This window comes from Xyrauchen texanus, chromosome 40 (assembly GCF_025860055.1).
Source record: "Xyrauchen texanus isolate HMW12.3.18 chromosome 40, RBS_HiC_50CHRs, whole genome shotgun sequence".
NCBI lineage: Eukaryota > Metazoa > Chordata > Actinopteri > Cypriniformes > Catostomidae > Xyrauchen > Xyrauchen texanus.
Genome location: NC_068315.1, coordinates 14,316,070 through 14,343,643, shown reverse-complemented (window position 1 = coordinate 14,343,643; position 27,574 = coordinate 14,316,070). Strand labels below are relative to the sequence as shown.

At 36.4% G+C, this 27,574-nt stretch overlaps 1 protein-coding gene across 2 annotated transcripts in view; it reads left to right on the top strand.

Annotated features, from left to right (window-relative positions):
- The first annotated feature begins 2,998 nt into the window (after nucleotides 1-2,998).
- skap1 (src kinase associated phosphoprotein 1) overlaps nucleotides 2,999-27,574 on the top strand; it is a 37,997-nt gene continuing 13,421 nt past the window's right edge. The window contains exons 1-10 of one of the 2 annotated variants that reach the window (XM_052113200.1): nucleotides 2,999-3,059; nucleotides 3,692-3,750; nucleotides 4,473-4,578; nucleotides 5,265-5,290; nucleotides 5,525-5,641; nucleotides 24,086-24,166; nucleotides 24,247-24,330; nucleotides 24,979-25,103; nucleotides 25,230-25,293; nucleotides 26,018-26,281. In XM_052113200.1, coding sequence (XP_051969160.1) covers nucleotides 3,711-3,750; nucleotides 4,473-4,578; nucleotides 5,265-5,290; nucleotides 5,525-5,641; nucleotides 24,086-24,166; nucleotides 24,247-24,330; nucleotides 24,979-25,103; nucleotides 25,230-25,293; nucleotides 26,018-26,281 — 907 coding nt within the window. In that variant the 5' untranslated portion in view covers nucleotides 2,999-3,059; nucleotides 3,692-3,710. Of the gene's footprint in view, nucleotides 3,060-3,507; nucleotides 3,528-3,691; nucleotides 3,751-4,472; nucleotides 4,579-5,264; nucleotides 5,291-5,524; nucleotides 5,642-24,085; nucleotides 24,167-24,246; nucleotides 24,331-24,978; nucleotides 25,104-25,229; nucleotides 25,294-26,017; nucleotides 26,282-27,574 lie in introns of those variants that run through there. The other variant, XM_052113199.1, reaches the window with a different exon arrangement.

Sequence of the window (27,574 nt, the reverse complement as noted above, 5' to 3'; positions counted from 1 at the left end):
CGGAAGTCAACATTTTCACAGTAAAATAAATGTAATTGCCTCTTGTTGCTCAGAACACTGGGAATATGATGCATGAAGCTAAGGCCACACTAAACGTCTCAAGCTCATCTCCTTTGATGTTTTAAACTGGCGACTAGTCATCGACTGGTCTGCGACTAGAATCCTCAGATGGCACAACTATGGTTGGGTTGTGTGCACATTCCTGTGATTCGCTACAATGGATTGAAAACCTGTTTAAAATCTGGCCAATGAGTCATCAGGTGCATACTGTCCCTGACACTTTTGGGTCCTTTTTAAGCTTTAAAGTGAGTGTCTATCAACTGCCATTGTAGTGAACTCAGCGAATGGGACATCCTTTAAAATTCCTCTTTTTGTCATAAGTCATACAGGTTTGCAATGATGTGAGAGAAAATAATGACAGAATTTGTGGATGAACAAAATTATTTTTAGAAAAGTATAAGCTGGTTGATATTAATTGAATGTCATAATGGAAACATGCTAAACTCTGAAACTATTCTGGTGCCTTCACGTTGACCCCTGGTCTCTTGAGGGGTGTGTGACCATGATGGGAGTGTGATTTCTGTCAGGTTGGGGAAGGCGGGGGACTCTCAGATGACAGAGTTCTCCCCCTCCCCCAAGTGAAACGCAAATGAAAAGGAATGCAGAGATAAAAAAGACAGTGTTCCCTGATAAGGGGACAGAAGAAAGGAGCAGGCGAATGCTAAAAGAGCTCTCTTGGGGAGATGAGAGGAGCTGATGGCAGTGTTGGTGGTAGGAGATCATAGCAGGTTCCTCTCATCATCCCAGGCCTGTGTTTGATATTGGGTCTTTGTCGCTCTTTCAGCTGTGCATTGTTGGGAGGTGTAATCCCTGGCAGATTACAAAGGCAAGATCCTTTCATATGGCTTTCCCAGCAGGCAGAAGGCAGTGCTCATGCTGGAGTGGTGGGCCATGCTCATTCCTCTATCTACCTTCACAGGGCCATAGCTGCAGGGAAAGTGATGCAGGGGTCATTCGGTCATGTCCTCTCCTTGGAATTCTACTCCCCCTTCTCCATTCAGATGTTTTTATTTCTCATGATCTCCTTCTACCCTGTACCTGTGCAGAATAATTAGACCTAACTAAGAAATACAGTATTACATAACACACAACATAACCTCAAAAATGTGTCTGAATTAAATGTTATACAACTTTTCAACTGTGGAATATCAGAGCTGTAGTACAGTACACTGTCCTTTCAAGCTTGCCTAGTCAGTCTACTGTTGCTCCTGTATTCCAAACATAAACATAGGACAAACATTTTGAATTTTGTAATTAAAGAATAAAAGGCCAAAAAAAAATAAATAAAAAAATTAAGGGATGAACTGTTTTTTTTTTTCCTTCTAAGAATTTGTTCCTTTTCATATTCTAGAGTTACAGTTAACACACTTTTTCCATCTTAATATGTAATTAGTGGTGTCTGCTAAGGCAAGCATTACAACAGTTATTTTGAATGCAACCACTCTGACCTCCCTATCAACCACCTATCAATGCCCTAACCAACCAGGACTGTGTTTTTCAGAAGCATTGTAAGCCTAAGTAGATTGTAGAAACTTTTGGTGCCAATAGTCTCTACGATCAATTTAAGCATGCAATGCTTTTGGGAAACGCAGCCCTGTACACCTTTGCAACCTCATAGCAATGCCCTGGCAACCACCCACAACACCCTTGGATCGTGGCAGCAACATTTGCACTGGAAAGCAGCTCTCACGTTTTCTTCAGAAAATATATAAATCTAGTATTACATATTATGGCATTTGGTCTGCAAAGCATGACTTAGATTGGTTATGTAGCTATAAAATTGTCAAAAAATAATAGTCCCACACCTAATGAGAATAGATTAATTATAACATTTCCCAAACATACATGATCAAAATGAATAGTCCTTGGTCTGAATAAATGAATTAATATAATAACTTTGAAAGTTTGTGCCAGTAATATGTGATTTAGGCACTTGATCATTTGTATAAGTGCGATGTCATATTCTGGTAAGTATATTCAACAAAAATGTTTGGGAGGTGCATGTTCCTGTCAATCACAATGAAAGGGTACTTAAACCATCGCTTACCTCACTGCTGTAACAATTATTGGCATTGCTCCATCTTTATTTCTATCCTTCTATTGTATGGTTCATTAAATTGTAGAAATGGGGTATTTAGAGCACATGTTGAGTCTCCTGCTTGAGCCCTCCATCATGAACAGCATGTCAAATATGTTTACCTTATTTCACTCAGGGATTACATTTAACTCGTGTAACGCAATACATTGCTAATATCTCACCAGACTCGAACTAAAATTGCATTTCACTATGATAGGAAAACTTATTGAGACACAGTTACACAAACTGACAACAGGCATAGGAGTACAGCGCATTTAAGGCTGTGTCTCGTTTGGAATTCTGCGTCCTCCGGATGTCGCATTTGTCGGCCGCATACGTCATCGAGGCAGTCTCGTTTTAGAAAAGCGAGTAGTATACTTCGAATGAGGCCATCTTTCACGGGAATTCGGAGGATGCATGAGGTGTATCCTTCGTGGGCACTCACAACCCACAATTATTTGCTTCAACGGAAAAATGTAAAATAAAAAAATAACGTTTGCCAGTAAATATGACGTTCAAACGCAAGTAATGTTAATTCCTAAGTTGAAATACCTCAGTAGACGGGTGCAGAGAATATAATAGGCTATGTATAATTATATAAATATATAATTAAAATAAAGTATTATAATAAAAGTACACCTGTAAAATCAATGTTCTTTTCTCCTTACATCATTATAACTTAAAATGTACCTCATACATTCCCTTACAAAGGGAATTTGTTCACTTCTCACTCTTGGCGCTCGCGCTTGTTAAAGAGTGGCGTGCTGTCATAGCAACGAACCAAGTAACGTTCTGTTTCCGTTTGTACTGCAAAGGCCGTCTAGTTATCGAGAGTTGTTTAAAGGAGGACGCTCGGTATTTTGCAGCCTTCAAAGGACGCGTTCTACCTAGCACGCAGCCTTCGAAACGAGACACAGCCAAAGTTAGTTTTGCGTTCGATCGAACCTAATATAAACGTATGGAGTTTTCAAAGTGGAGGAACCATTATGAGAGCATACTTACATATTTAGACCGGTGTTGTTATAATGATGTTACATATGGTCATGATATAGCCTTAATAGTAGTAAAATAGTTGGGGAAACCTCTGATATTTGCTGAAATGTGGATGTTTGAGCTAATAGACAGCTGTGCAGTAAACTAGCACGGCTGGTTGTTGAAATAAAAAACGAAAACACAAAACTATTTAAATAAAAAAATTATAAAAAATTGTGGATGGTCAAAAAATAAATATGGAGCAAAACAAAGGCAATTTCAGAAGTATTTTGTAGTATTTCAAATTAATTTCAGACTGTGTCTGAAAGTGTCATCAATATTGGTTGTAATGTAAATCGGTTACATATCTTCAATGTGCTTTGCACTTCCTCTTCTACCCTCCGTGACCTTGTTCATGGTGTGTATGTGTGTGGATATCGCTAGCTCTTTCTTTTTCTTTCGATTCTTTTTTATTAGGCTAAATACACTAAACGCATTTTGTGATGGACAAGTGATCATCAAATAAATCTATGACCTTTAATCGTTAACATCACATTTCATTAGCTTTCATTTTTGTTGAAGTTTTAGCTACTCAGAAGATATGGGGACGGCAGCTGATGATATCAGACAACTATTAAAAGGTATTTTCCATTGATTCATCATTAATTAAAAGGGATTCTAATTTATGTGATAAAAACCTTTCTATGTATATCTGTCTACCACTTGTTGTTTTATTGTGTCTTCATTAAGAGGGATTTTGGCATTTGAAAAATGTGTCAAATTAGGACTTGAAAATAAATTAGACAATGGCTTATGTAATTACAAATATAATATTTTTATGAGGATTATAAAATATCTTCAGAGCATTTATCTTGTCGTGATTTATACATTTTCACGCTTAAACAGTTACATTTCTCCTTTCAATCTGTCATTTTCATAAAATTTTGTAGCTTCTGTCTTTAAACTGTGACTACAGACCAATTTATGATTTCATTACCTTACTGTTTTTCCTGACTATTCTGCATTGCTGTGATTACCCCAGAGGAAATCAGTTTTTACAGAATGGTGATGCCATCAGATTGGCATCTTTGTCCTAACACACAGACAGGATGACTATTGTAATCTGAACATTATGCCGTCTATGTAATTTGCAAGAAGAGAACACTCCTTTTACGATTATTTGCATGTTTCATAACATGCTCTCTGGCATACACACTTAGAATAAAAAAAAAGTTGAAATAATTGTATTATTTTATATCTTGAGCAAATTTAAATTGAGAATGTCAGACATTTTGTTGTGATTTGTATTTGCTTATATATGTATGTTGTAAATACACTTTAACATAACACCTATCTTTTTCAGACTGTGAGCTGTTTGTATTTGAGATACTTCAGGATGAGAATCTCAGTGAAGCTGCTCTGGAATCAAGAGAAATTCTCATACGAAATTTCCGTGTGATCCAAAAGAGGTGAGAGATGTCATAGTAAGTTTTTTCATGTAATCATGAGAATTTTCATTGCTGACACACACATATAATCTTGCATGCTCTTCTAGTGTGTACTACAAAATAAAGACAACAAAAAGTGAATTAAGTATAGAAGCAAATTATATCCATGAGGCTCTGAGCTCCGATTACAACTACAAATGAAATACAAAAGTTAAACAGACAGGAAGTGAATTGCAGTTCTTCTATTGTTCTCATTTTGGCAAAGATTACAATTATGGTGCTTTACCCACTGGAGTGGTTTTGTGGTTTACTGTGCTGAAACGAGGTGCATGTTTGCAAGGAGAACCAGCATACATTTTCTAGCACCAGGTCACATAACAATTTAGTTGCTAAGGCAATACTTGCAAAGTCTGCAGAGCACTGCTCTACACATATATTCAACCTGCCACTTGATCTAACGGATGTTTGATTCTTTTAGAATCTGTAGTACTTTCATTACAAATCTTAAAAGTTAATCTAGACTGAAAAGATAACCATTACGAGAGTTTCAGTTGTAGCTGAATATAAACATAACATACAAATATTATATAAAAAAAAATTGATTATTGCAAAATCATTAGTTTTGTATGTTTATAGGGTTTATTCTTTTCTGAAACTATTTTTTGAGAACAAATCACATTCAAAACACATCCTCTCTTGTTTTGCAGGCATCCACATGAATTTCCCCACAGATGTAAGTGAACAGTTGTTGCATAATTCTAATCCATTAAATGCAGTATGGATGAATATCTCACTGACATTTCCGTTCAGATTCTGTCTTTCTAAGAACAAAAGTCAGTTTCACGAAAACAATTACATTTCCGCCCACAGCATTTTCAGCAAGTACTGAATGATTTACTGCTGTATTCACTCATCTGTTTCAACAAAGTTTCTACTTATATGATGCTCTTTGCTTTTTTAATCCTAGTTGAATCCAGTCTTGAGGATAGTTCAGATGACAACCAGAGCTCCAGTGTGGGACGCTCTGCCCCCTCAGATGACATGTCAGTGGCCTCTGACTACCAGGAGGAAAGTGCCCAAGAGCGTGAGTACAGACCACTCTGTGTGCATGTGTGTGGGCATGAGCATGTTTATTCACATGTCTAAGGCATGTAAGCTGTGATGAGGTGAGACAGGAAACTCGTCTACAGCATCTTGAGCACATTTCTTAGAGCTACCTACTTGGGGTGTGGGGATTTCATTGGTGATGATGAAATACCCCAGTGGACGTGTTTGGTAACAGATCACCCTCTAGTGGATTCCCACAGCCCTGCTCCTTGCAATGGGAGATGTGTGAAGGGGGAATGGGAAGGTGAGCTTTTACCTCATTAGAAAGGGCATGAAGAGCTCCCTCTAGTGGGAGGAGTGCCAGATGGAAGTGAAGTGATTTTTTGGGCATGTATGCTGAGGCATTGTGGGTCCTTGAGGTTAAGCTGTGGTATGTTTGCACTGTTTGCCTATGTGTAACAATGGTTTTGAAATGTTGTCTTTCTTGTCCTTCTGACACAAAGTAAATGTATGCTTAAGTATACTAGAATATTAAAAACATGAACTGCAATGAAATTAAAAGTTTAAAGGGGAGTGTGTGTGTGTGTGTGTGTGTGTGTGTGTGTGTGTGTGTGTGTGTGTGTGTGTGTGTGAGAGAGAGAGAGAGAGACAGAGAGAGAGTGAGACAGGATGAAGACTGAAAATAGCCAGTCAAATTCTGTGTATGGTGTTTGCTTTCTGGTGTGCTGTGCTGATTGTTTTTACTAATGTGGGCAGTTTGTTGTTGCTTCAGGCCAGATCTGTGACTGATCATCCATTGCTACTCCGTAACCAGCTGGTCTTGAAACTCAAAACTGTACCTGAGGGGCATTTTATCAATTTTTAATCAATCATCATACATCTGACAATTTGCAAAGAAGGATCAAAAGCCTGCTTTGCAGAAAAGAGTCAAAAGAAAAGAAACGAAGGGACATTCAATTCAATAGCATTGATCTAGTGACCAACTCTGAGATTCCACTGTAATCCGCTAAAAGTCACAGACGACTTAGGATCCATTTGTGGACATACATATCCAAAGTTTTCTTCTTTTAACAGTTTTGAATATATATCAGAAAAAAGATAAGATATATAGATTGAGATAAAGTGCTACACATTTATTAAAGAAAACCAGTGATGTGATTGAAAAAATGCAAAAGAATACTTTTAATGTCCACTTATACAAAACTGCTTACCACCAGGTAAAATTAATTCTCTATCATCTGATTTATTTTCTGTTTGTAATTTTGGAACAAAAGGGGTCAAACCTGTATGTGTTCCTTTGATTTGGTTCTTTGCCGGAAAAGGCATATAAGTCAAAGAGGAGTAACTCGAAGAAGATTCGCATCATGTCACTCTTTCAATAAAGATAATGACCCGCAAGGGCAAGTGCAGTTCAGGGTTCATGTTTAGTTCACCAATTGGGAATCTCACATCAAACCCTATGAGAGGACATTTGGAAACTGAACGGGTGAGCATTTGAGAGCACATGAAATTAGAACAAAACAGATGAATGTGTTTATGAAGATTAAGGTCCAAATGTGTTCCTTTTTCTGCAATTCATAATTCAGATGTACTTTATTTTCTCATTTGCTGTTTATTCAATAAGGTCGCTCCATGCTGGGAGCCCTTTGGATTTTTTTTCTTTTTTCTTTTCGTTTTCAGTTCAATTGAATGACATATAGCAAATGCACATTTGATGTGAATGAGATGGTGTCTTTGCATGCTGATATTTTCAAATTTACTCCATCGTAGTGGAGGGTAAATATATCAGGCATTCTTCCTCTTTTACTCACTCTGTGATGTCACATGCTTGCTTGTGTGAGGGAGGGAAATTGACTGTGTCTGCTTGTGCTCTAACCTGAGTGGAGGACTTGGGAGCTGTTGACTCGTTGGTGGGAGGAGTCAGTGTTATTTCATTTAGCCAGGGCTGCCTCCCCGTCTCCAGAGGGAGGTTTGACACTAGATTTGTTATAGCCGACAGGAACAGATGGGTGCTCTATTGTCAGGGCCCTGTCTGTATGGTAATGTGAACTGAGTTTCACCCGCAGACCGCACGGTTGACCCCACCGTGCCTGCAGCCTTCTCTGGGTGACAGCAGCCCTGCAGCCGAGGATGGGAAGCCCAGGGCAGGAGGAGCCTCACAGTTGGGTGGATATTTTGCCAGGTCAAGTTTAGGAAATGCAAAAGATAGAAAAAACAAAACAACATAAAAAAAATTCTCATTGCTTTGAATTGCCTAAGTAGTAGTAGATGTTTATGCCTGTGGTACTTATAGAAATTATAAAAAGAGAATATTAAATTGCAGTGATTTACAGAAGCAAGACCTCAGATCTACCAATCATTACAACAATAACACATATAGCAGAAAAGTTATATGGTTTGCCAGTCTGACATGAGTTTGTATGTTTAAAAGGCGACATGAATGTATGGGCTATCAAAGGCTGCACATGCTCTGGGTTCTTTGTGTTCCCTGAGGTGATTTATGTTCAGAAACAAAAGCCCCTCTCGCTCCTGTTATCTTACCCCACCACAGCTCTACAGACAAGGCTTGATCAAAGCCAATCAGAATGAAGACAAGGATTCTGGGTTAAGTTGTTTCTTTATCGCAAATTAGATCATCAAGATGTAAATTTGATTTCTCCCAGATCTTACAGGCTATAAATTAATGGTTGTGTTGGTTAGGTAATGGATTGGCGTAATTAATCTCTGGAGAGTCCAAAAAGATCTTGCATCAATAAAGAAGACATTTTAACCTGGCAATTATGTGACCACTCAAAAAACTAAAGTGATCAGCCTAACATACAAATCTATTGTGTCATCTTCATCATCATCATGCTTACTGTCAATAATTTCAACAGTGCTCTGTCCGGCAGCCTCAATCTCTTCTTACTTCTTTTTGATCCCTTCTGTTCCTTCTAGACCCAATGCTTGATAATGCAATATAAAACATGCAAAGGCATGTGGACAAACAGAGGATGATCATATGACCGCAGTATGTACTAATAATCACCACTATAACACAGGTGGTGAAAAAGAAGGCAAAATGATCACTTGAAGTTCATCAAAAGTGGTCATTTCAAAAGCCTTGGCTATGTGTAGACAGGGCACAGTACCCATACTAACACAATTAGGGTTACACACAAATAAGAAGAAACATAGCTATTTAAATAAAATATAATTAAATGTTATGGGTAACGTAGGCAAATGGGAAAACTTGATTATTGATTTTCACTGTAATTTTAACAGTAGTTTGCCTTAAAAGTACATGTGTTGTCTTGTTAAACGTAACATACATTAAGGTAACGTCTACATTTTTATTTTAAAAAAAAATCTCTCTCTTATTATTCTTTTTTTTTTTTTTTACATTATTTTACAGTAAAATTACATGTTACAGATATATGGTATTTACCTTAAAGTTATTATTATTATTATTATTATTATTTTTCAGCTTTTTAATTTGTTTCATTTAAAATGACAAAAATATATAAATATATTTTCACAGTGAATGTGGGAACGGTTGTCAGCTAGTAGCCTCTTAACCTCATCACTTAAACATAAGGTTGCTGCCCTTTGCCGTGAGTGCCCAAGTTTTGAGTGCTTCTTCCTCCCTACAGTAAACTTTTGACCCCCAGGTCTTGTTCTGGCCATTTTGTGACCTGTCTGAACTCTGTCTAGGGCAACTGTGTCTACATTATTGACCTTAAATAAAGTTCAAATAAAGTTTCCCTGGCTGGGACTTGATTATCATTTTCTAAAAACAAAATTTCCAGATCTAATACATTAATGAGTCAATGTTTTTATTTTTTATTTTTTTATCCAACCATCCAGAATGCATCCATCCATTCTGGTAATCATCCATTAATTTCTTCCAACCACAATTAATATTCCTATGTGCTTTTTGCAGTTAATAAAAGTCAAGTATGAGGCATTGGCAGGCTTCACAGGGCATGTTAAATTACTTTAGCAAAGATGACACCATCTTTTTCCTCTCTTCCTCTGCACTGTCGTTTTCCCACCCTCTGTTCCCCTCCGCATTAATTAATTGAAATAGACACATTATTAGACTTGAGCATCCTTAGTGCATCACTGCTTCTGCAATAGGGGTTCAAAAGTTCACTCCAGACTCAGAATGCTACGATGCTGCGGCAGATGCTGATATTTGCTCTCTCACTGCCTCTTCTCCCTCACTGTCCATTTGTAATTTCACAGTTTTCCCCAAACATGCTCTCACATTCCTTCTGCCCGGTGAACTGACAATTAAGTAATATCAGTGTCAGTCACCCTATTCGTTGTGCAATGATAAGTCAACACAGTATTCATCACACATTTTCTCTCTTATTTTACATATTTAATTGTTTAAGAAAATATTGCATCTTTGTTCAATATAATATTTAGAAGCATTGTAAAAGTTTCTTTGGGTGAGAATAGGAAGTCATTCATGATATGTAATATATAAAACAAGCAGAATAGGAAGTCACAACCTTGAGTGTCTAATCTTCTTTGCAGCCTGTCAGTATCTCAGACAAATGGCAAAACTATTCAATGCTGTGAGTTCAGCTAGAGGTTAGCCTTCCCAGGTACCTCCAGTACTCTCTCTCTCTCTCTCTCTCTCTCTCTCTCTCTCTCTCTCTCTCTCTCTCCCGCTTACCCATCTTGCAAATGAGAATTTGATTTTTCTCTCCACTGGATTCCATTTCTTGAGATTGATGAAGTTTTGATGCAAGGCCCAGGTGGGCTGATGCTTTCATTGGGAAACAAATGAAAATGTGTGTAGGTGTGCTATCTTGTACACGCACACGGAGGGAGTGCTGTTCAAATGTGTGTCTGTTTTTAGTTTTAGCTGAATGAAGATTTGCTTTTGGCAAATATTGTTGCATTGCATTCTTAATATTTATTAGTTCTATAAGGGTGTTTTGGAGAATGTGAATGAGTAGTTTATGCAAGAAATAAATTCACTAATTGAGGACAATTAGTGAATTTATTTTTTTAATTTCTTTATTTACTGATATAATCTGATTTAGGTTCTGTAGTCTTACAGCAGTTTTTGAACGTTTTCACATATTTAAAATGATCAGAGGAGTTATTTTTCCATGAAATGTCTTTCAACCAGCTGATTTGTCAGCCTGTGTAGGTATCATTTATCTGTCCAAAAATGGAAAATATTATGTAAATTGTGCAATTTGCCAAATGTTTTCCACTGAGTGTTGAGACATGTAATAATAATCATAAAAGGGTTTTGACTTAGTCTTGGATATGAGTAAGGATCTTAATGAGTGAAGGACTATATTTAAGTGTGGGAGGTTAAGGCTGGCCTGGTAATGCATATTCCTGCATTTTGTGATAAAACACAACCATTGGTATCCACTGAACCAAATCATTATCATGATGACTGACAGGACCATGGTATGAATGACTCCAAAGTACAAAAGCAAAAACCCTCCTGATGTTGTCACAAGATGAGGATTTTTGGTGGAGGAATTGTTTTTGTTACAACAATGCTCTGTTCTCCAAAAGCATCTTCAGCCAATACAAACACTTATCCTGCTTTCTTGGATTGTTATAGATAGCTTTTTGGTACATGGAATAGGCTAAAAAAAATGACAGATAGATAAAAAAAAAGAACTTCACTCACATGTGGCTGGATGAAGATTACAGATGTGTAACTGTTGGCGATTGCAATGCAGTCCTACAATTTAACAAGGCTTTGAACTTCCTATTTATTTACTCTATGTATTTACTCAAGGACAGTAGGCGTACACGCGCGGTTTCTTTAAATCCTGCATTGCATAACTTGTGGGTCAATTTACAATCAACATCCAGACGCATTAGGCTACTTTAAAAGTATGTAAAGTATTTAGTTGTTGATCAAACGTTTTGATTCATATGAATGATTTTAATAATAGTGTGATTAATAAATTAATTCAGGCTGAGACCAATGAAAAGCGCAAACGTAAGAGCGACGACGAATTTCTACAGAAAAAAAATCTCTAAACAAACAAAAAAATTATAATATGTAAATGTATCTTCACATGCAAACGAAATATGATAATGCACAGAACAATATTTACTATTAGGCTAGAATAATTAATGCATGTTAACATGTCAATAATGGTATTTTATAGCTTTTAAAAGTATAACTCTGATACTGGTCGATTTATACGAAAAATATATATGCCTATAACCGATCGAATTTGTTTCGAAAAGTTCAAACAAAGCCCGTCCTTGTGTTGATTTCTGGTATAATCACCTGGTACCTATATCACCGTCCACATTTAAGACTTTTTGTTATTTAATTACGTATTTATTCTTAAGTTTTTTTTATTTATTTTTTTATTTGTAACTATTAGTATTAGGCTAAGTAACGTTAGAATTAACTAGCCTATGCTATTTCAACATAATCAGCCAGCTTTATTAACTCAAGTGCTCTATTTTGTCATTTTTTTGTCATCAATTAGGCCTATTTGTTAAGTCATCAAGGGGAAGGTTTCGCGCCTATGGTAACTAATAATATGATTTTATCCACAAATAATAATAATAATAATAAAAAGGATAAAATGATCTGTCTGTGTAAAAGACGAATAGACTTGAACCAACTAATCAAAATCATTCGGTTTTGTCCATAGGCCTATAGCCAACAACACGCACAATTAAGAACAGAGATAAATGCCATTATTTTATTATTCTGTAATTTGGTTATTATTATGCTAATATTCGTTTTCATATTAGGCTACATTAGAATTTTAAGAATTAGAATGCTATATATATTACATTGAATTACTTTACTACAGTGTCCTAAAAGTTCAGTCCTTTTCTAAAACCAGGCTACATCGTTCACCTTCCCTTAACACGGCGCCCTCTGGTGGGCTTTTAGCGTTACCAATTTCTTAAAAAATAAAATAGGCCTAAACATTACGCAATAAAGATAGGGCCTACGTTCTTTTTGTTTTTCTCTTCTTTCTTTTTTGTTTTTTGTTTTGTTTTGTTAATAAGCTAAATGATAATAAAAAAATCACTTAATACTAGGCTATAGAATTTCATTTTTAAATCCAATATCTGATCATTTTTATGCACTCATTCCCGGTTAAATAAAACAGACGCACAAATAACAGCTTTGCTGGAGTTCATCAGGCAGTCATAAATACCTGTTTGGCACACATGCATGTGGAACGTTAACAAACACGTCAAACTTTACGACCCGTGCTGCGTTCCTGATGTGATTGATGCTCGATTTCATGAATCTTGATTTGTCATATTGCGACAGTAGACACGTGCTGCTGGCATATTTCATAGGTCTTATATCAATTGAATTGGGAATTGTGTTGATTTTTTAAAAGTTATATTATTGCTTAATTGTTGTGAAAAGTTATTTTATTATTGTCATTTGTTTGATCAAACGCATTTGTTTGATCAAACGCATTTAAAGCCGTTAAATCTATATATTCCTGCATTGACCTGCTTTGTTTTTTGTCTTCTGTTAAAGGAACGTCTCAATTTCTCCCCTCAAAGTGTTTGCTCGTCATTCGTATCTTGCAAATGGATCCATAAATATATTGAACACTTGAAAGTAACAACAACAGCAATGCATATTTAAAATACATAACTCAATATATAAAAAGGAATTGAAATGTGTGGCATACACACTTGAACACTTCATTCAAAGTCACGTTAATATAATATAAATATGTCCATCCATCCATCCATCGTCAACCGCTTATCCTGTAATATAAATATGTAATTTAAATATAAAATAGACATTTATTTTATAAAGTAAAAGAAATAAGTAGAATGTAATTTCTAATCTTAATTTTCTTAAATACAAAACTAAATTGAGGTAAAATATATATATTTACAGTCGCTGAGTTTCTTATGCTAAATAAAGTAACTGTTTTAATGTCCTCCTTTTTGCAGAATTTATTTCAAATAGGAAGTTGATCATATTTCTTGCTGAAATAACACTCACTTATTTTAAAAGATATATTCATGTTCGGTTGATTCATTTTGCTTGCACTGGCCATAACCAACAGGCAACATTTACCTGAATTCCAAGCTTTCTCATGCCTCAGCTCCATTGGTTTAAGTACATTTCCACATCTCTCTGAAATCATTTTTCTTTTTCAGTAGTGTGTGATGATGACACTGCTTTTGAGTCATATCTCCTCTCCCTGTTGCACTCCAATCCACCTCTCTGCCATCTCAGGATTATGGTATTTGCAGTTAAACTTTTGAAAGGATGTCATAATGTATGGGGGTAAAATTTATAGGGCTCTGGGCTCTCTACGGTGGGCCCCCTTTGCTTTCCCTACTCATTGCTGGACTATAAATTCTCTTGTACAGAGCGGTTTGTCAGTAGAGGAACAATGTTGTGGCACTAAAGAATGCTATAAATGGTTTCCCACATAATGTGTGAAGACCACAATTGCATCTTTAAACAGAGGCTGACTATAGGTCCATCCTTAAATCTTGTAAATAATAAGTAATACTGCAAAACTGTTCAGGGGCTGCATGAATTCAGGTCTCATGTTGTGAGTAACAGATCCTTTTCATTGAAATCAAATCAGTTCTTGTTAAGGACAATTTAGAGAGGTGATGTTCAATTGAGCCATCCACCTAGGGATCGTTCTCACTCAGTCTTTCTCACCCCTCCCTCTTGCCTTTTCCTTTTTTTTTTTTTCACACCCTACCGATGTTTGCTATGTGCAGGCATTGCACAGAGGCCACTGCTTTTGCCCTTAATGAGGAAAAATGTGTCAATTTACTGTTCTCTGTGTGCAGTTTGCCTTTTGGTGTGTGTGGGTTGGGGGTTCTCTGAGTGCTCTTTTTTCAATTCAAGTGCTGTACAGGAGAGCACAGTAATCCCACTTTCTCCATCTCTCCCTGATCAGCATTCCTCCCTTACCTCTCCCATTGGACCCCCAGGGACCCCCATGCTCTCTGTTTCACCTCATCTCTGAGGTTCACGCCGAGGTCATCCGCAGGTTTGTGCGTCCCATGCACACAGCAGTTTTGCTGCTGAAAGACATGGATAGAGCCACTGATCTGATGTCACCGATTTTTTGCATGGTTTAGAATATGGAATACCCTTATTGTCTTATAAACCCCTTGCAGAATAAAAAAAAAAAAATGAGAGAAAAAGATTATATTTTTTTATTTAGGATTGCCATATGTAACATATATTTACATATTTCACACAACAAAATCAGAACAATTTATACATTATCCTGCTCAAAGGTTTACATACCCTTGAATCTTCTTTTAGTGTGTTGCCTTCATGAGCATTAGTGAGTGTTTGTATATGGAAAGCCAAATTATCTTTTAATGTTCCCAGCGCTACTCATCATAATTGCATTTTTTCTAGTAAGAATTCCAGTTACAGAGCTCTCTATCTAAATGCTTACTTGTCGTAAGTTTCCATTGACTCCAATTCATTTTTAATTACAGAGCTCTGAAAACATTTTTTTACTAATAAGAATTCCAATTAGAGAGCTCTCTAATTGAATTTTTACTAGTAAAAAATCACATTAAAGATATGCTTAATTGCAGAGCTCTGCAATAACTTCTTAATAGTCAGAATGTAATTGTAGAGCTCTGCAATTGCAATTCATACTAGTAAAAATCAATTGTAACACTCTCTAATTCAGTTACAGGGATCTGCAATTAATTTCTTACAAGTAAGTACTGGCACATGCACACATAGACATCAAAGGGGGCTTGAGCACCAGCCTTTTTTCTTCCTCAAGAGAAAGTGCCCTTTTTCTGGGGTGCTTTTTTCTTTTTTTAATAAATGAATATATATATATATATATATATATATATATATATATATATATATATATATATATATATATATATATATATATATATATATACAGCTTCCTTGTCAAACAAATATAGCTATTGAATAAAAAATCTAAATATCAGGTCGGGAGATGAGACTTTGTCAAATTCCGATGCCCTTCCTCCACTTCTCCGTGCAGCACACATCGGCACATCAGACACACAGACAGGCAGACAGACAGGCAGCACCCCCTCCTAGCTCACATATATATATATAGTTGTGTTTTTCTTGGCTTGTGTGGAGGTGAATGGTGATGAACAAAATACTAAGCTACCAGTGCCTTGACTTTACAGCTAATTAGCCGAAAGACAAATATTTAACTTGTGTCTTGCTAATATGCATGACTCATGAGCTACTAGCTAATGTAATAAGTTGGCTAAAGTTTAGCTAAGGCAATATATGTATCATGGCCATCAGGCTAATGTACTGTACTTAATGGAGACTCTACAGGTGAATACAGTAAAATTTGTGTCTAATAACGTCACCTCAATCGGCACATTGATATGCAAATTAGGCGTTAACAAATTAAAATGCACTAATTTGCATACATTTGACAAATATATATATATATAAAAAAATAATAATAATGAGAAGTGCCCTTTATACCCACTTGAGCCCATGCCCCTCAAAATGTCTGTGCACGTCCCTGTTAATTGCAATTCTTTCTAGAAAGAATGTAATTGCAGAGCTCTGTAATTCAACTATAGAGCTCTGCAATTACATCCTTTCTAGTAAGAATTGCAATTAAAGAGCTCTACAATTACATTATTACTAGTAGAAATTCCAATTACAGAGCTCAGCAATTGCATTCTTACAAGTATAAATGTATTTTTTTTTAGAGCTCTACAATAGTGATTCTTACTAGGTATAATTGCAGTGTAGAACTCTCTATTCAATTCCATCTCATTATATTAATGGAGCCTCATGCATATTCATATTTATCTGGCTTGTATAAAAGTGGGAAGGTGTATATAAATATGTATGGGAATACAATACAATACAATATGTATCATGAATATACAGTATATTATTATATATGATATTACATCAAATGTTATTATACATTTATTAAAAAGATTACAATCATTACAAATTCTGTTATGAAAAATATTTTTTGTTCGGTATTTCGTACATTTTAGGCCCAACTTCTGAATGTAGGAAAAACAATGCCAGGGTAAATGAATAAATAATATGCAGAAAAACATTTTATTCAATTTTCAAAAGAAAAAAATTGCTATCCTCCTTTATGATTCCTTAAAAAAACATTAAAACTACTTGTCTTTCTGCTGTTTTGCATGTACACCTCTGTACTCTTTGCAAACTTTCACACAGTCTACACATTTACATTCAAAATATTTAGATAAAATGGTTTTTCTTTTTTTTAAAATAATTTCTGGACAAAATTGTCAAGTGTCTGACTGGCAGGTTTCTAAAAACTATACTGTAGATGCTGCAGACCGCAGTGGGCCGTATGAGTTTCTGACATGGGAATTTTTTTTTTTAAGGATTATACAAAGGTGAATTAATATATTTAATTCATATAAAATATTAACCATCATATTTGCATGGTTGCATATAGCATATTTGTGTTTTTATCTCAATATTCTCTATAATCTTGACACTATGTGAATGCAATCAATATGTTTGCTAAATAAGCTTGTAAAAAAAGTTATGCTAATATCTTACCATGTCGCACATGGCCTTTATTTTTAAACGTAGCCTACCTCAGGCGGTATTTGGAAAGTGACATGGGTGTAATTGCCTCTATTTTGCATCTAATGAATACAAGTTTTCACTAGTAAGAATGCAATTGTAGAGCTCTGTAATTGAAATTCTTACTAGTGAAAATTGAATGAGAGAGCTTTGAAATAATATTTTTACTAGTAAGAATCAGATTGCAGAGCTCTTTAATTGAAATTGTTATCAGTAAAAAGGCAAATGAAGAGCTCTGTAATTCAATTGTAGATCTCTGCAACTGCATTCTTACTAGTAACAATATCATTACAGAGCTCTGTAATGATAGTTCTTACTAGTAAAAAATTAATTGTAGATCTCTTTAATTGGAGGTTTTAGAGAAATGTAAACAGAGAACTCTGCAATTGCATTCTTACTAGTAACAATGTCATTACAAAGCGCTGTAATTGGAATTCTTACTAGTTGAAAATATATTGTAGAGCTCTTTAATTTAAATATTACTAGTACAAATACAATTACAACAGGTAACGCTGGATGCATTCAAAGCAAAATTTGCTTGCCATATTTGTAGCCTTTTTTTTAATAGTTATGTATTTAATAGTAATGACTCCCTCAGTTGTCCAAAGTGTCAAAGCTGAATGTCGACATCATATAGCCACATTGTGAATAACCCAAACGTGCAGAAAATTCTGGGAAACCAAAGAATTTTCAGTACTTGGAAATCTTTTCTGAATAACATTGGGCAGCTTCACTGCTTAGTACAAAGCAGGGACAACTCATGCACAACTATCTCAAAAGATACAAATAGTCATTGATCATGGAGAAAGAGCATTTCAATTTGAGAACCAAGGTGTATGTAAATTTGTGTTTGTGTTTGTGTATTTTATATATACATCATATATACATACATACATACTGTGCATCCATATAATATACAAATATATGCCATCCTCTGATTTCTGGGCGGCCATCTCTTAGTTCTCTGGTATCACGCTGAGCTCCTTTCGTGGTATCAGTCCCTGTTCTCCTTCTGCCATGGCACTGATGAAAATCCCCCTGCCTGGCGCGCTCAATGCCTTACTCCACCAATCTCGGCCTGACACTTTGCAGTGGCTGTGCTATGCATCACCACAGAGCTTCTAGCAGCTGCAGAGAGCGCCTGGGGGAAAGTCATTTGCTTTGTGTCCCTCCTTCCTCTTCCCACATCGCCTCCTTTCTGTGTGGCTCATGTTATGATTTACAGAGCGAACAACATTAAAGGAATATTCTGGATTCAGTACAAGTTAAGCTCAGTCAACATCATTTGTGGTATAATGTTGATAAAAATCGAGGTTACAGTGGGATACTTACAATGGAAGCGAATGGGGCCAATTATTGGGGGGTTTGAAGGGGTTTTATAAAAGCACTTAGAATAATTCTACTGTTAAAACTTGTGTATTATTTGAGCTGTAAAGTTGTTTTAGGGTTTACAGCATTACACAGTCATGGCAACAAATTTTATCACATTTTGTTTACATCTCGTGGCTGTACATTTGAACCAGTGAGTATTTCAGTGTTTATGGTTGGCCCTATTCACTTCCATTAAGTGCCTCACTGTAACTCAGATTTTTGCTTTAAAAAAATATATATATAAAAAGAAGGATGAGCAATCAACATTATGCCACAAATGCTGTTGATAGAGCTTAACTTTTATTGAACCAGGAATGTTCTTTTAAGGCCAGAACTAGATGTCTGCGGAACGAAAACCAAATATATAAGTACTCAGATTTATATCTGTTTTGCAAGCTTTGATAAAAGATTCTTACCCATATTCCCTTTATATTCAAATTGCAATTCTTCTCTGAACATTTCGTATGAATGTATTTTCAAACAAATGAAATTACAAACAACATGGGAAAACAAAATAAATTAAGTTAATAAAGGCATAACAGCACAAAGCCTCTGAGAATGATGGTAATGTAACACTCTGAAATATTCATAAACATCCATAGCACATTAAAAGGAAATGATTGGCCTTTATGCTAATTAAGGAGGTACAATGCAAGGAGTGAGAGTCAAGAAACCTAACTGTTCTGAATAATTAAAAATGCAATTTATAGCCAAAATGAAAATCCTCAAGACTGCTGCCATGTGTATTTTTTATGATTACTCAATAATTTATATTTATGATGGTCTTGATCTTATGTGCATTTTTATACAAATATACAGAATTTATGGCATCATAAAATATAAGAAACAGGCATTTCTGCCTGGTTCTAAATTGAAAAACATAATATGGATAGGGCTTTCATGTTTTTCCTGTCTATTTGGCCACTTTTTGTCGTTTTGAACATGTCAAGCTCTTTTTCTTTCCTAGCGTTTGTCCCACCTTTGGTGCATGGCCTGCTTCATGATAGTTTGCATATATACATTTGATTTGGCACAAGTTTTATGCCGGATGCCCTTCCTGACGCAACACCCAGTGGCTGGGGGACTCTCACTCACACACATACGGGGCAATTTAGAGTCTCCAATTCACTTAACCTGCGTGTTTTTGGACCTGTGGGGGAAACCGGAGCACTTGGAGAAACCCACAAACATGGGGAGAACATGCAAACTCGACACAGAAAGGCCCTAGTTGAGCCGGGACTTGAACCCAGGACCTTCTTTCTGTAAGGCGAAAGTGCTAACCACTGAGTGGGTCTTGGGTTTCCTTGTAGAGGGTTGGGATTCAGAATTTTAAAAAGAAAAAACAAATTCTGAAGGTGAAATGTTTGGTTACACTGCTACCTTGTGGAAATATCATGAATCAAGTGACTGACCAAAACACACCTACTGTCTTTTTCCTTTGAAAAGCAGTTGAAGATTGTGAAGAATGACTGAAAGCATATTCCTCTTTCACCATTCATTTGCTGCAGCTTAAGTCTCTGACTGCATCATGGGGTCAGACACCAAGGCCTGAGGAAGAACGTTGTCAGTAGGTGTGTGAAGATTAAAGAGACTGTTAATTGTACGCCATTCTACCGTTTCTTCTGTTTATTCTGTTTCTTCTGAACTATTACCAGGGATTGACCTTTTAGTTAAATGAAGAGAGGGGGATGTGGATGGATGAGGGGAGTAAAAGGTGTCGGGACGAAAGTGCGGAGGGAGAAAAATGAACAGAGAAGTGGCTGGATGGAGGCCTCCTATTTTAGATGATACATCAACTTAACTTTGACAAACAGTGTAGTTCAGTTGTATTTATGACGATGTAGATGTGACCGTGTGTACAGGGAATGCCTATGTGTGTTGGTTTGTGGCTGTTCTAGGGGTGTGTGTGAATGTGAGTGAGAGTCACAGGGCTCCTCTTTAAGATGGTCATCTGTCTGATAAACTGGGCTGATAACATGGCAGGTTGCAATGGTCTGTGGTGATGTCACATAGAATGGGGTTGGAGTGGCAAGCTCAGTGTGTTGTTTGATGAGCTGAGTATTATTTATAGGGGCAATAGATTCTCCATCTGTTAAATCCACTGCTCACATCACAGTTGTGCTCATCTAGTTGATCAATGGTAGTTGTGGCTGTGTTACACTCCAAAAATCCTTTCCTGGCATAAATAATATTTAAAAAAATAGTTTTAGATTTACAGGTGAAACTCGAAAAATTAGAATATCGTGCAAAAGTTCATTAATTTCAGTAATTCAACTTAAAAGGTGAAACTAATATATTATATAGACTCATTACAAGCAAAGTAAGATATTTCAAGCCTTTATTTGATATAATTTTGATGATTATGGCTTACAGTTTATGAAAACTCCAAATTCAGAATCTCAGAAAATTAGAATATTGTGAAAAGGTTCAGTATTGTAGGCTCAAAGTGTCACACTCTAATCAGCTAAACACCTGCAAAGGGTTCCTGAGCCTTTAAATGGTCTCTCAGTCTGGTTCAGTTGAATTCACAATCATGGGGAAGACTGCTGACCTGACAGTTGTGCAGAAAACCATCATTGACACCCTCCACAAGGAGGGAAAGCCTCAAAAGGTAACTGCAAAAGAAGTTGGATGTTCTCAAAGTGCTGTATCAAAGCACATTAATAGAAAGTTAAGTGGAAGGGAAAAGTGTGGAAGAAAAAGGTGCACAAGCAGCAGGGATGACCGTAGCCTGGAGAGGATTGTCAGGAAAAGGCCATTCAAATGTGTGGGGAGCTTCACAAGGAGTGGACTGAGGCTGGAGTTACTGCATCAAGAGCCACCACACACAGACGGGTCCTGGACATGGGCTTCAAATGTCAAACGTCTTACCTGGGCTAAAGAAAAAAGAACTGGTCTGTTGCTCAGTGGTCCAAAGTCCTCTTTTCTGATGAGAGCAAATTTTGCATCTCATTTGGAAACCAAGGTCCCAGAGTCTGGAGGAAGAATGGAGAGGCACACAATCCAAGATGCTTGAAGTCCAGTGTGAAGTTTCCACAATCTGTGTTGGTTTGGGGAGCCATGTCATTGGCTGGTGGTTGGTCCACTGTGCTTTATTAAGTCCAGAGTCAACGCAGCCGTCTACCGGGACATTTTAGAGCACTTCATGCTTCCTTCAGCAGACAAGCTTTATGGAGATGCTGACCTCATTTTCCAGCAGGACTTGGCACCTGCCCACACTGCCAAAAGTACCAAAACCTGGTTCAATAACCATGGTATTACTGTGCTTGATTGGCCAGCAAACTCGCCTGACCTGAACCCCATAGAGAATCTATGGGGCATTGCCAAGAGAAAGATGAGAGACATGAGACCAAACAATGCAGAAGAGCTGAAGGCCGCAATTGAAGCATCTTGGTCTTCCATAACACCTCAGCAGTGCCACAGGCTGATAGCATCCATGCCACGCCACACTGAGGCAGTAATTAATGCAAAAGGGGCCCAAACCAAGTACTGAGTACATATGCATGATTATACTTTTCAGAAGCCCGACATTTCTGTATTTAAAATCCTTTTTTTTATTGATTTCATGTAATATTCTAATTTTCTGAGATTCTGAATTTGGGGTTTTCATAAGCTGTAAGCCATAATCATCAAAATTATATCAAATAAAGGCTTGAAATATCTTACTTTGCTTGTAATGAGTCTATATAATATATTAGTTTCACCTTTTAAGTTGAATTACTGAAATTAATGAACTTTTGCACGATATTCTAATTTTTCGAGTTTCACCTGTAGTTAAATATGCTAAAATGTCCCAAGTATAGAATCTGTTCAGCAAATGTGCTTGCTTTGCCATTTACCAAAATGTATTGTTTTAAACTTTTGAATTCATAATTGATGAACTGATACTCAGTTTGTTTTAAAGGAAATTTGATTGAAATGCAAAAATCCTAAAAAAATCAAAAACTTTTTGAGGGTAAGTTACAGTCACTGTAATGTTTTTAAACGACAAGTTGAAGACACCTCTCAGCTTTTAAGTTGACTGCATAAGTTTGTCTGTTTTATGCATTGGATGGAAGCCTTAGTTCAAAAAGAAGAGATGCCATGCCGTTTACTTTATCATCAGTGGGGAAAGAGGAGGATGCATCTGCTCATGTCTAAATTATATTTTAAATAAGTCTGGTACCATGCCCAGAGACCCACCTGTCTCTTGTACTCGCTTTTAACTTTGAAGTTTCAAGTTGATGAAAGATTGTTCGAGAGCTTGAGGATTTGTGTCTCGTTTCCTGGTTTACTGCTAACTCGTGGGCGGTGCCACTGTCATATGACCTTTAAACACACTCAAAATTGATGTGTTGGTGCAAGAACAGCAAGCTCTGCATCAGATTTCAATGAATCCTGTTATACCTGTCATCTTATCAGTACAATGTTATTATGGATAACTGGAACAGAATACGAGAATCTTACCATAGGAATATCAATAAGCGTAAATACTTTTAAGTTAGATTCTAAAATGCTTTTCACAAATTCAAAATAAATAATAAAAAACAAATTCTATATATCCTGCTTGTGCTAAGTTGCAGGCAAGTCAGACACTCAGCACTGCACATTTCTCCCTACCATGACTTATTAGGGGGCGTATGCCCTTTCTGTCACTAAAGGAAAAAACATGAACATAATTAATGTTTTAAATTCTATATAAATAAAACTATTTAAAAAATTTACAACTCAAGTTTTGTACTTGGAAGAAGTTAACTTTATTGAATTCAGTACTACCATGATTACTAGAATTGAAAAGTAAATTCATTACAATACTTTTGACTAAAAAGTAATTTGATTACTGTAACTAATTACTTTGTAATCGGATTCAGAATCAGATTGCTTACCCTGCTGGATGATGTGTTCACAGCATTTGATCTCAGCACTATATACAGTAGCTCTGCACTATTTAGTAATTACTGTGGATTTCTGTTTTCAAAACCCACTCTGATATATTAAATGTGCACTCAGTAACTTATTTCTCTTGTCATCTTGGACTTACAGTGACACCTAGTGGTGTGGATGCAGAATCATTCAAAATTAATAGTTTTCATTTACTTATGCCATTGTAGAAAATCACTATTCACAATCAGTCATGATTAATTTAATCCAAGACTGAAAGTGTCCAATAACAATACGGTTACTGAGATTAAGCAAGGCGTATTCAGCTGGTCATGTGATTGAAAAATGGCAGTGCCCAGGAGGGCGACCCTGCCCCATGTAGAATAAAACTGCTTTTATAAGGTTACTGATATTACTACAGACCTCATCTCATGTTAGTGGTGGTGATTTTATACATAAGTTTCAAAATTACAGTTAATTTCTTTAAGAGTAAAACCTTTTAATTACTGAGTGCGGCTGTAACAATGGGATCAATGTCTTGTATATCATTGTAACTGTGTTAAGTGTGATTTAAATTTTTTTTTTAATTGTATACACAATAAATATTTTACTTTTTCTTACATGCTTGATTACCTCATTGTATATTGATTATGTATTAGTAACATTGCCTTAATGTTATGACAGTTTTTGAAGAGATCCCTATGGTGGCTGCACAGGACCTGAGTAACATTCTAAAGCAAGGTTACCTGGAGAAGAAAAGACGGGGTAGGAATCACATGCATCATATTTTCATATTGAGAAATCACATGATATGCACAAGCATTTATAATCTTTTTTCCCTTTAGATCATAGTTTCTTCAGCATGGAATGGCAAAAGCGATGGTGCGTTCTGAACAACACCATATTTTATTATTTTGGGAGTGAGAAAGGTGTGTACTGTATTCCTGATGAGGTTTAAAGTAATATTCCGGGTTCATTATAAGTTTAGCACAGTCAACAGCATTTGTGGAATTATTTTGCTTACCACAAAAATGTATTTCGACTCATCCCTGATTTTCTTTAAAAAAAATCCACAAACATTAAAATACTCACTGTTTCAAAATTATAGCCACAAGATGTAAACAAAATGTGTATTATCTTGATTTTAGTGTTATAAAATTTATTTTATTTTCTCTGTGAAGTTATATCCAATTTTAAAGCTTTGTTGTCATGACAATGTAACACTGAAAACCCTGGAATTCCTCAAAAACAACAGCTTTGTAAACAGCTTTACAGATCAAATTAGTTTTAACAGAAGATTTAATGTAATTTATATTTTAGCCTTAAAACCCTCTAAAATTGCCCCCTTTACTTTCATTGTAAGTGTCTCACTGCAACCTCAATTTTTATTTATTTTTTAAAGAAAAGGAGGGATGAGTCTAACTGAATTTTTGTAGTAGGCTAATCAAAATTATGCCAAAAATGCTTTAGATTGAGCTAAATTTTTATTGCACCCAGAATTTTTCTTTAAATGTCTTTTCATCAATATGAAAAACACAGGGTATTGAGAAACCTTGAATTTTGTCTTCTAAATTCAGATAAGCAGCAGAAGGGCTCATTTTATATCAATGGCTACAGTGCAGAGCTGGTGCCCAGCTTACGTAAAGACTCCAAGAAGAATTCATGCTTTGAAATGAGTGCTCCTGGAAGACGTTCTTACCAGGTTCAACACACAAACACACTCACATTGTTTATTGCTGTGTTCAGTCATCAATCTATCATTAAATGAAGAATGCTCATTCTCTGTGAGAATAGCCCCCAACTCAAAAGTGATGGCTTTTCTCTACAGTTTACCGCCAGCAGTCCCCGTGAGGCCAGGGAATGGGTGGACCAGATCAATTTTGTTCTAAAGGGTATGTTAGATATGGAATGCATTTTTACATATTACGCTTAATGAATCTGACTTGAGCAGAGCAGTACGATCATCATCTTGTGGTGAACAGGGCAGTTTTATATAAAGGGGTATACAAATAATTTTCTCTCTGGCTCAGCCAATAAGATAGGCTCTAGACCTCCTCATGCAGCATGTCACAGAGTCCAACGCGCCTCAGGCTGCCTCCTGTTCCCCGTAGCGCAGCGCTCTTTACAGGAAATTGATTGGGATTTGCCTGGTCATCCTTTAGGTGCATCGATCTGGCCCTGCTTGGCATCCAGGCAGTGAGGATACAGTGGCCTATGTTACAGAGCTCAGTCACCTGCAATCAAGCCCTCACTTCATCTGAGACAGATCTAAGGCACCCTCGCCACTCTAAAATGGGCTCAATGCGGCCCTCTGATTTGCGGGAAGTAATGGACACTCCTGAGATAGTTTTCTCCCTCCCCATCCCCCTTCGCACATGTAGATACAGCCAAATGGCACAAGCATCATTCAGTATTAGCACTGTAATAAATGTCAACTTAAACACTCATCTCATTTTCCCCCCAGCTCTCTGTGCAATATGTTACATATCTGACATCAATGTTTTTTTAAACATTTTTAAGAGATATGCAAATTGGATCTGCAACCTCCATCTTTATTTGCCTTCATTTTCATGATATTAAAGGTGTTAATGTTTGCTTTTATGGCCTCTCTCCAAGATCTGAGCTCTAACTTAATCCCCTTTGATGATGAAGAGGAAGAGGATGTTGAAGAAGAGGAAGAAACATATGATGACATTGAACGAGCAACCACTCCACCACCACTACGTCCTGGGCCAGCGCCTGCACCTATTCCAACACCAAGTCTGACACAAACCCCCCAAAGCACCCGTGAGGAATGGAAGGAACAAGCAGGGACTCAAGAAAAAGGAGAAGAAGAAGAAGAGGAGGAGGATGAGGAGGACATTTATGAGGTGCTTCCAGGTACAAAGTAACCCCAACATATTTAGTTTTTATAGAATTGCCCCTTTTAAACAAAATAAGGTTATTGGTATATCCTGATTGTAAACTGTGAATAAGATTTCCCTGATCACTAGCTTAAAAACTTTGCTATCTTATAAAATAAAATGTTTTTTCCTGGTTTATTGCAGAAGATTATCAGCATGATAGTTACTAAACTATCATTCATGCATTAGATTATGATGGGATTTGTGTTTAGCAAGACTGATCAGGCATCTGAGGTTGTAACCTTCAAGTCTACAGTGTTGAACACCAATAAGAGTATATAAATCAAGATCTGGTCACCCAAAGTGATGGCAGGACCCTCCGAGGACCTAATAAGGCCTCTGAGGAGAGATACATCACTCTGTTTGCTGTCATTTTCACCTTACTTTGCCATGTGTGCTAGGCAGCTGAGCTGGCCACAGATGGTGGATCGAGTGACCACCTCTCTCACTTTTCTGCTCTTCATTCATCTCTCTCTCTCATCTTCTTGTGCCTCTCGGATTTTCAGTTTAGAAAAACGCTGAGCGGGTCTTCTACGACATTGTCTAAAAAGTGCTTATGTGAAGTGCTAAGTGTGCTCAAATGGTTACTCAATTATTTTAGAACTCTTTTAATATAAAGTTCTCAGAACCTATGACATTAAGCATGATTGCACCTGAAAATGCATTGATTTCCCTCCATATACAGTAGCCTATATTAAAAAAAAATCTGTAAAACTGTAGAGCAATTTTAGGGAGGTAGATCTACTGTACCTAAGATCCAGTTGTAAAAAATAAAAACTTTTTTATTAAGGACCAATATTTTCCCCCCTGAATTTTCATTTTGATTTTCGGCTGCACTTTTTACCTTTATATAAAAAAAAAATTATACAGATATCTGACAGCTAATTATCTCCTGTGTCTGCAGAGGCATTGAACCCATAATTATATAGATTATCATGAACAAATTAAAATAAAATTTCTCCCCACATTTTCAATATCTGGGAGATTTTTGTCACGTTCCATGGCATTTCTGATGAGTCCTGGTTAATTGAAACCTTGTTCAGCTCTGATTTTTTATTTACTAAGAGGAAAATTTGTTGATTTACCTTGCTTATAATAAAACGTGATACCATTGCACTTATAGCCCATTTACTCCTTTCCTACTCTCCGGAACTAACTCTTAACATTATCCTGAAAATGTATCAGAAATTTGGTATTCACTGGAAAGTCTAAATTTTAAAATTTAGTTCATGAAAATGTTTAATTTAAAAAGGTAGATAACATATAACAT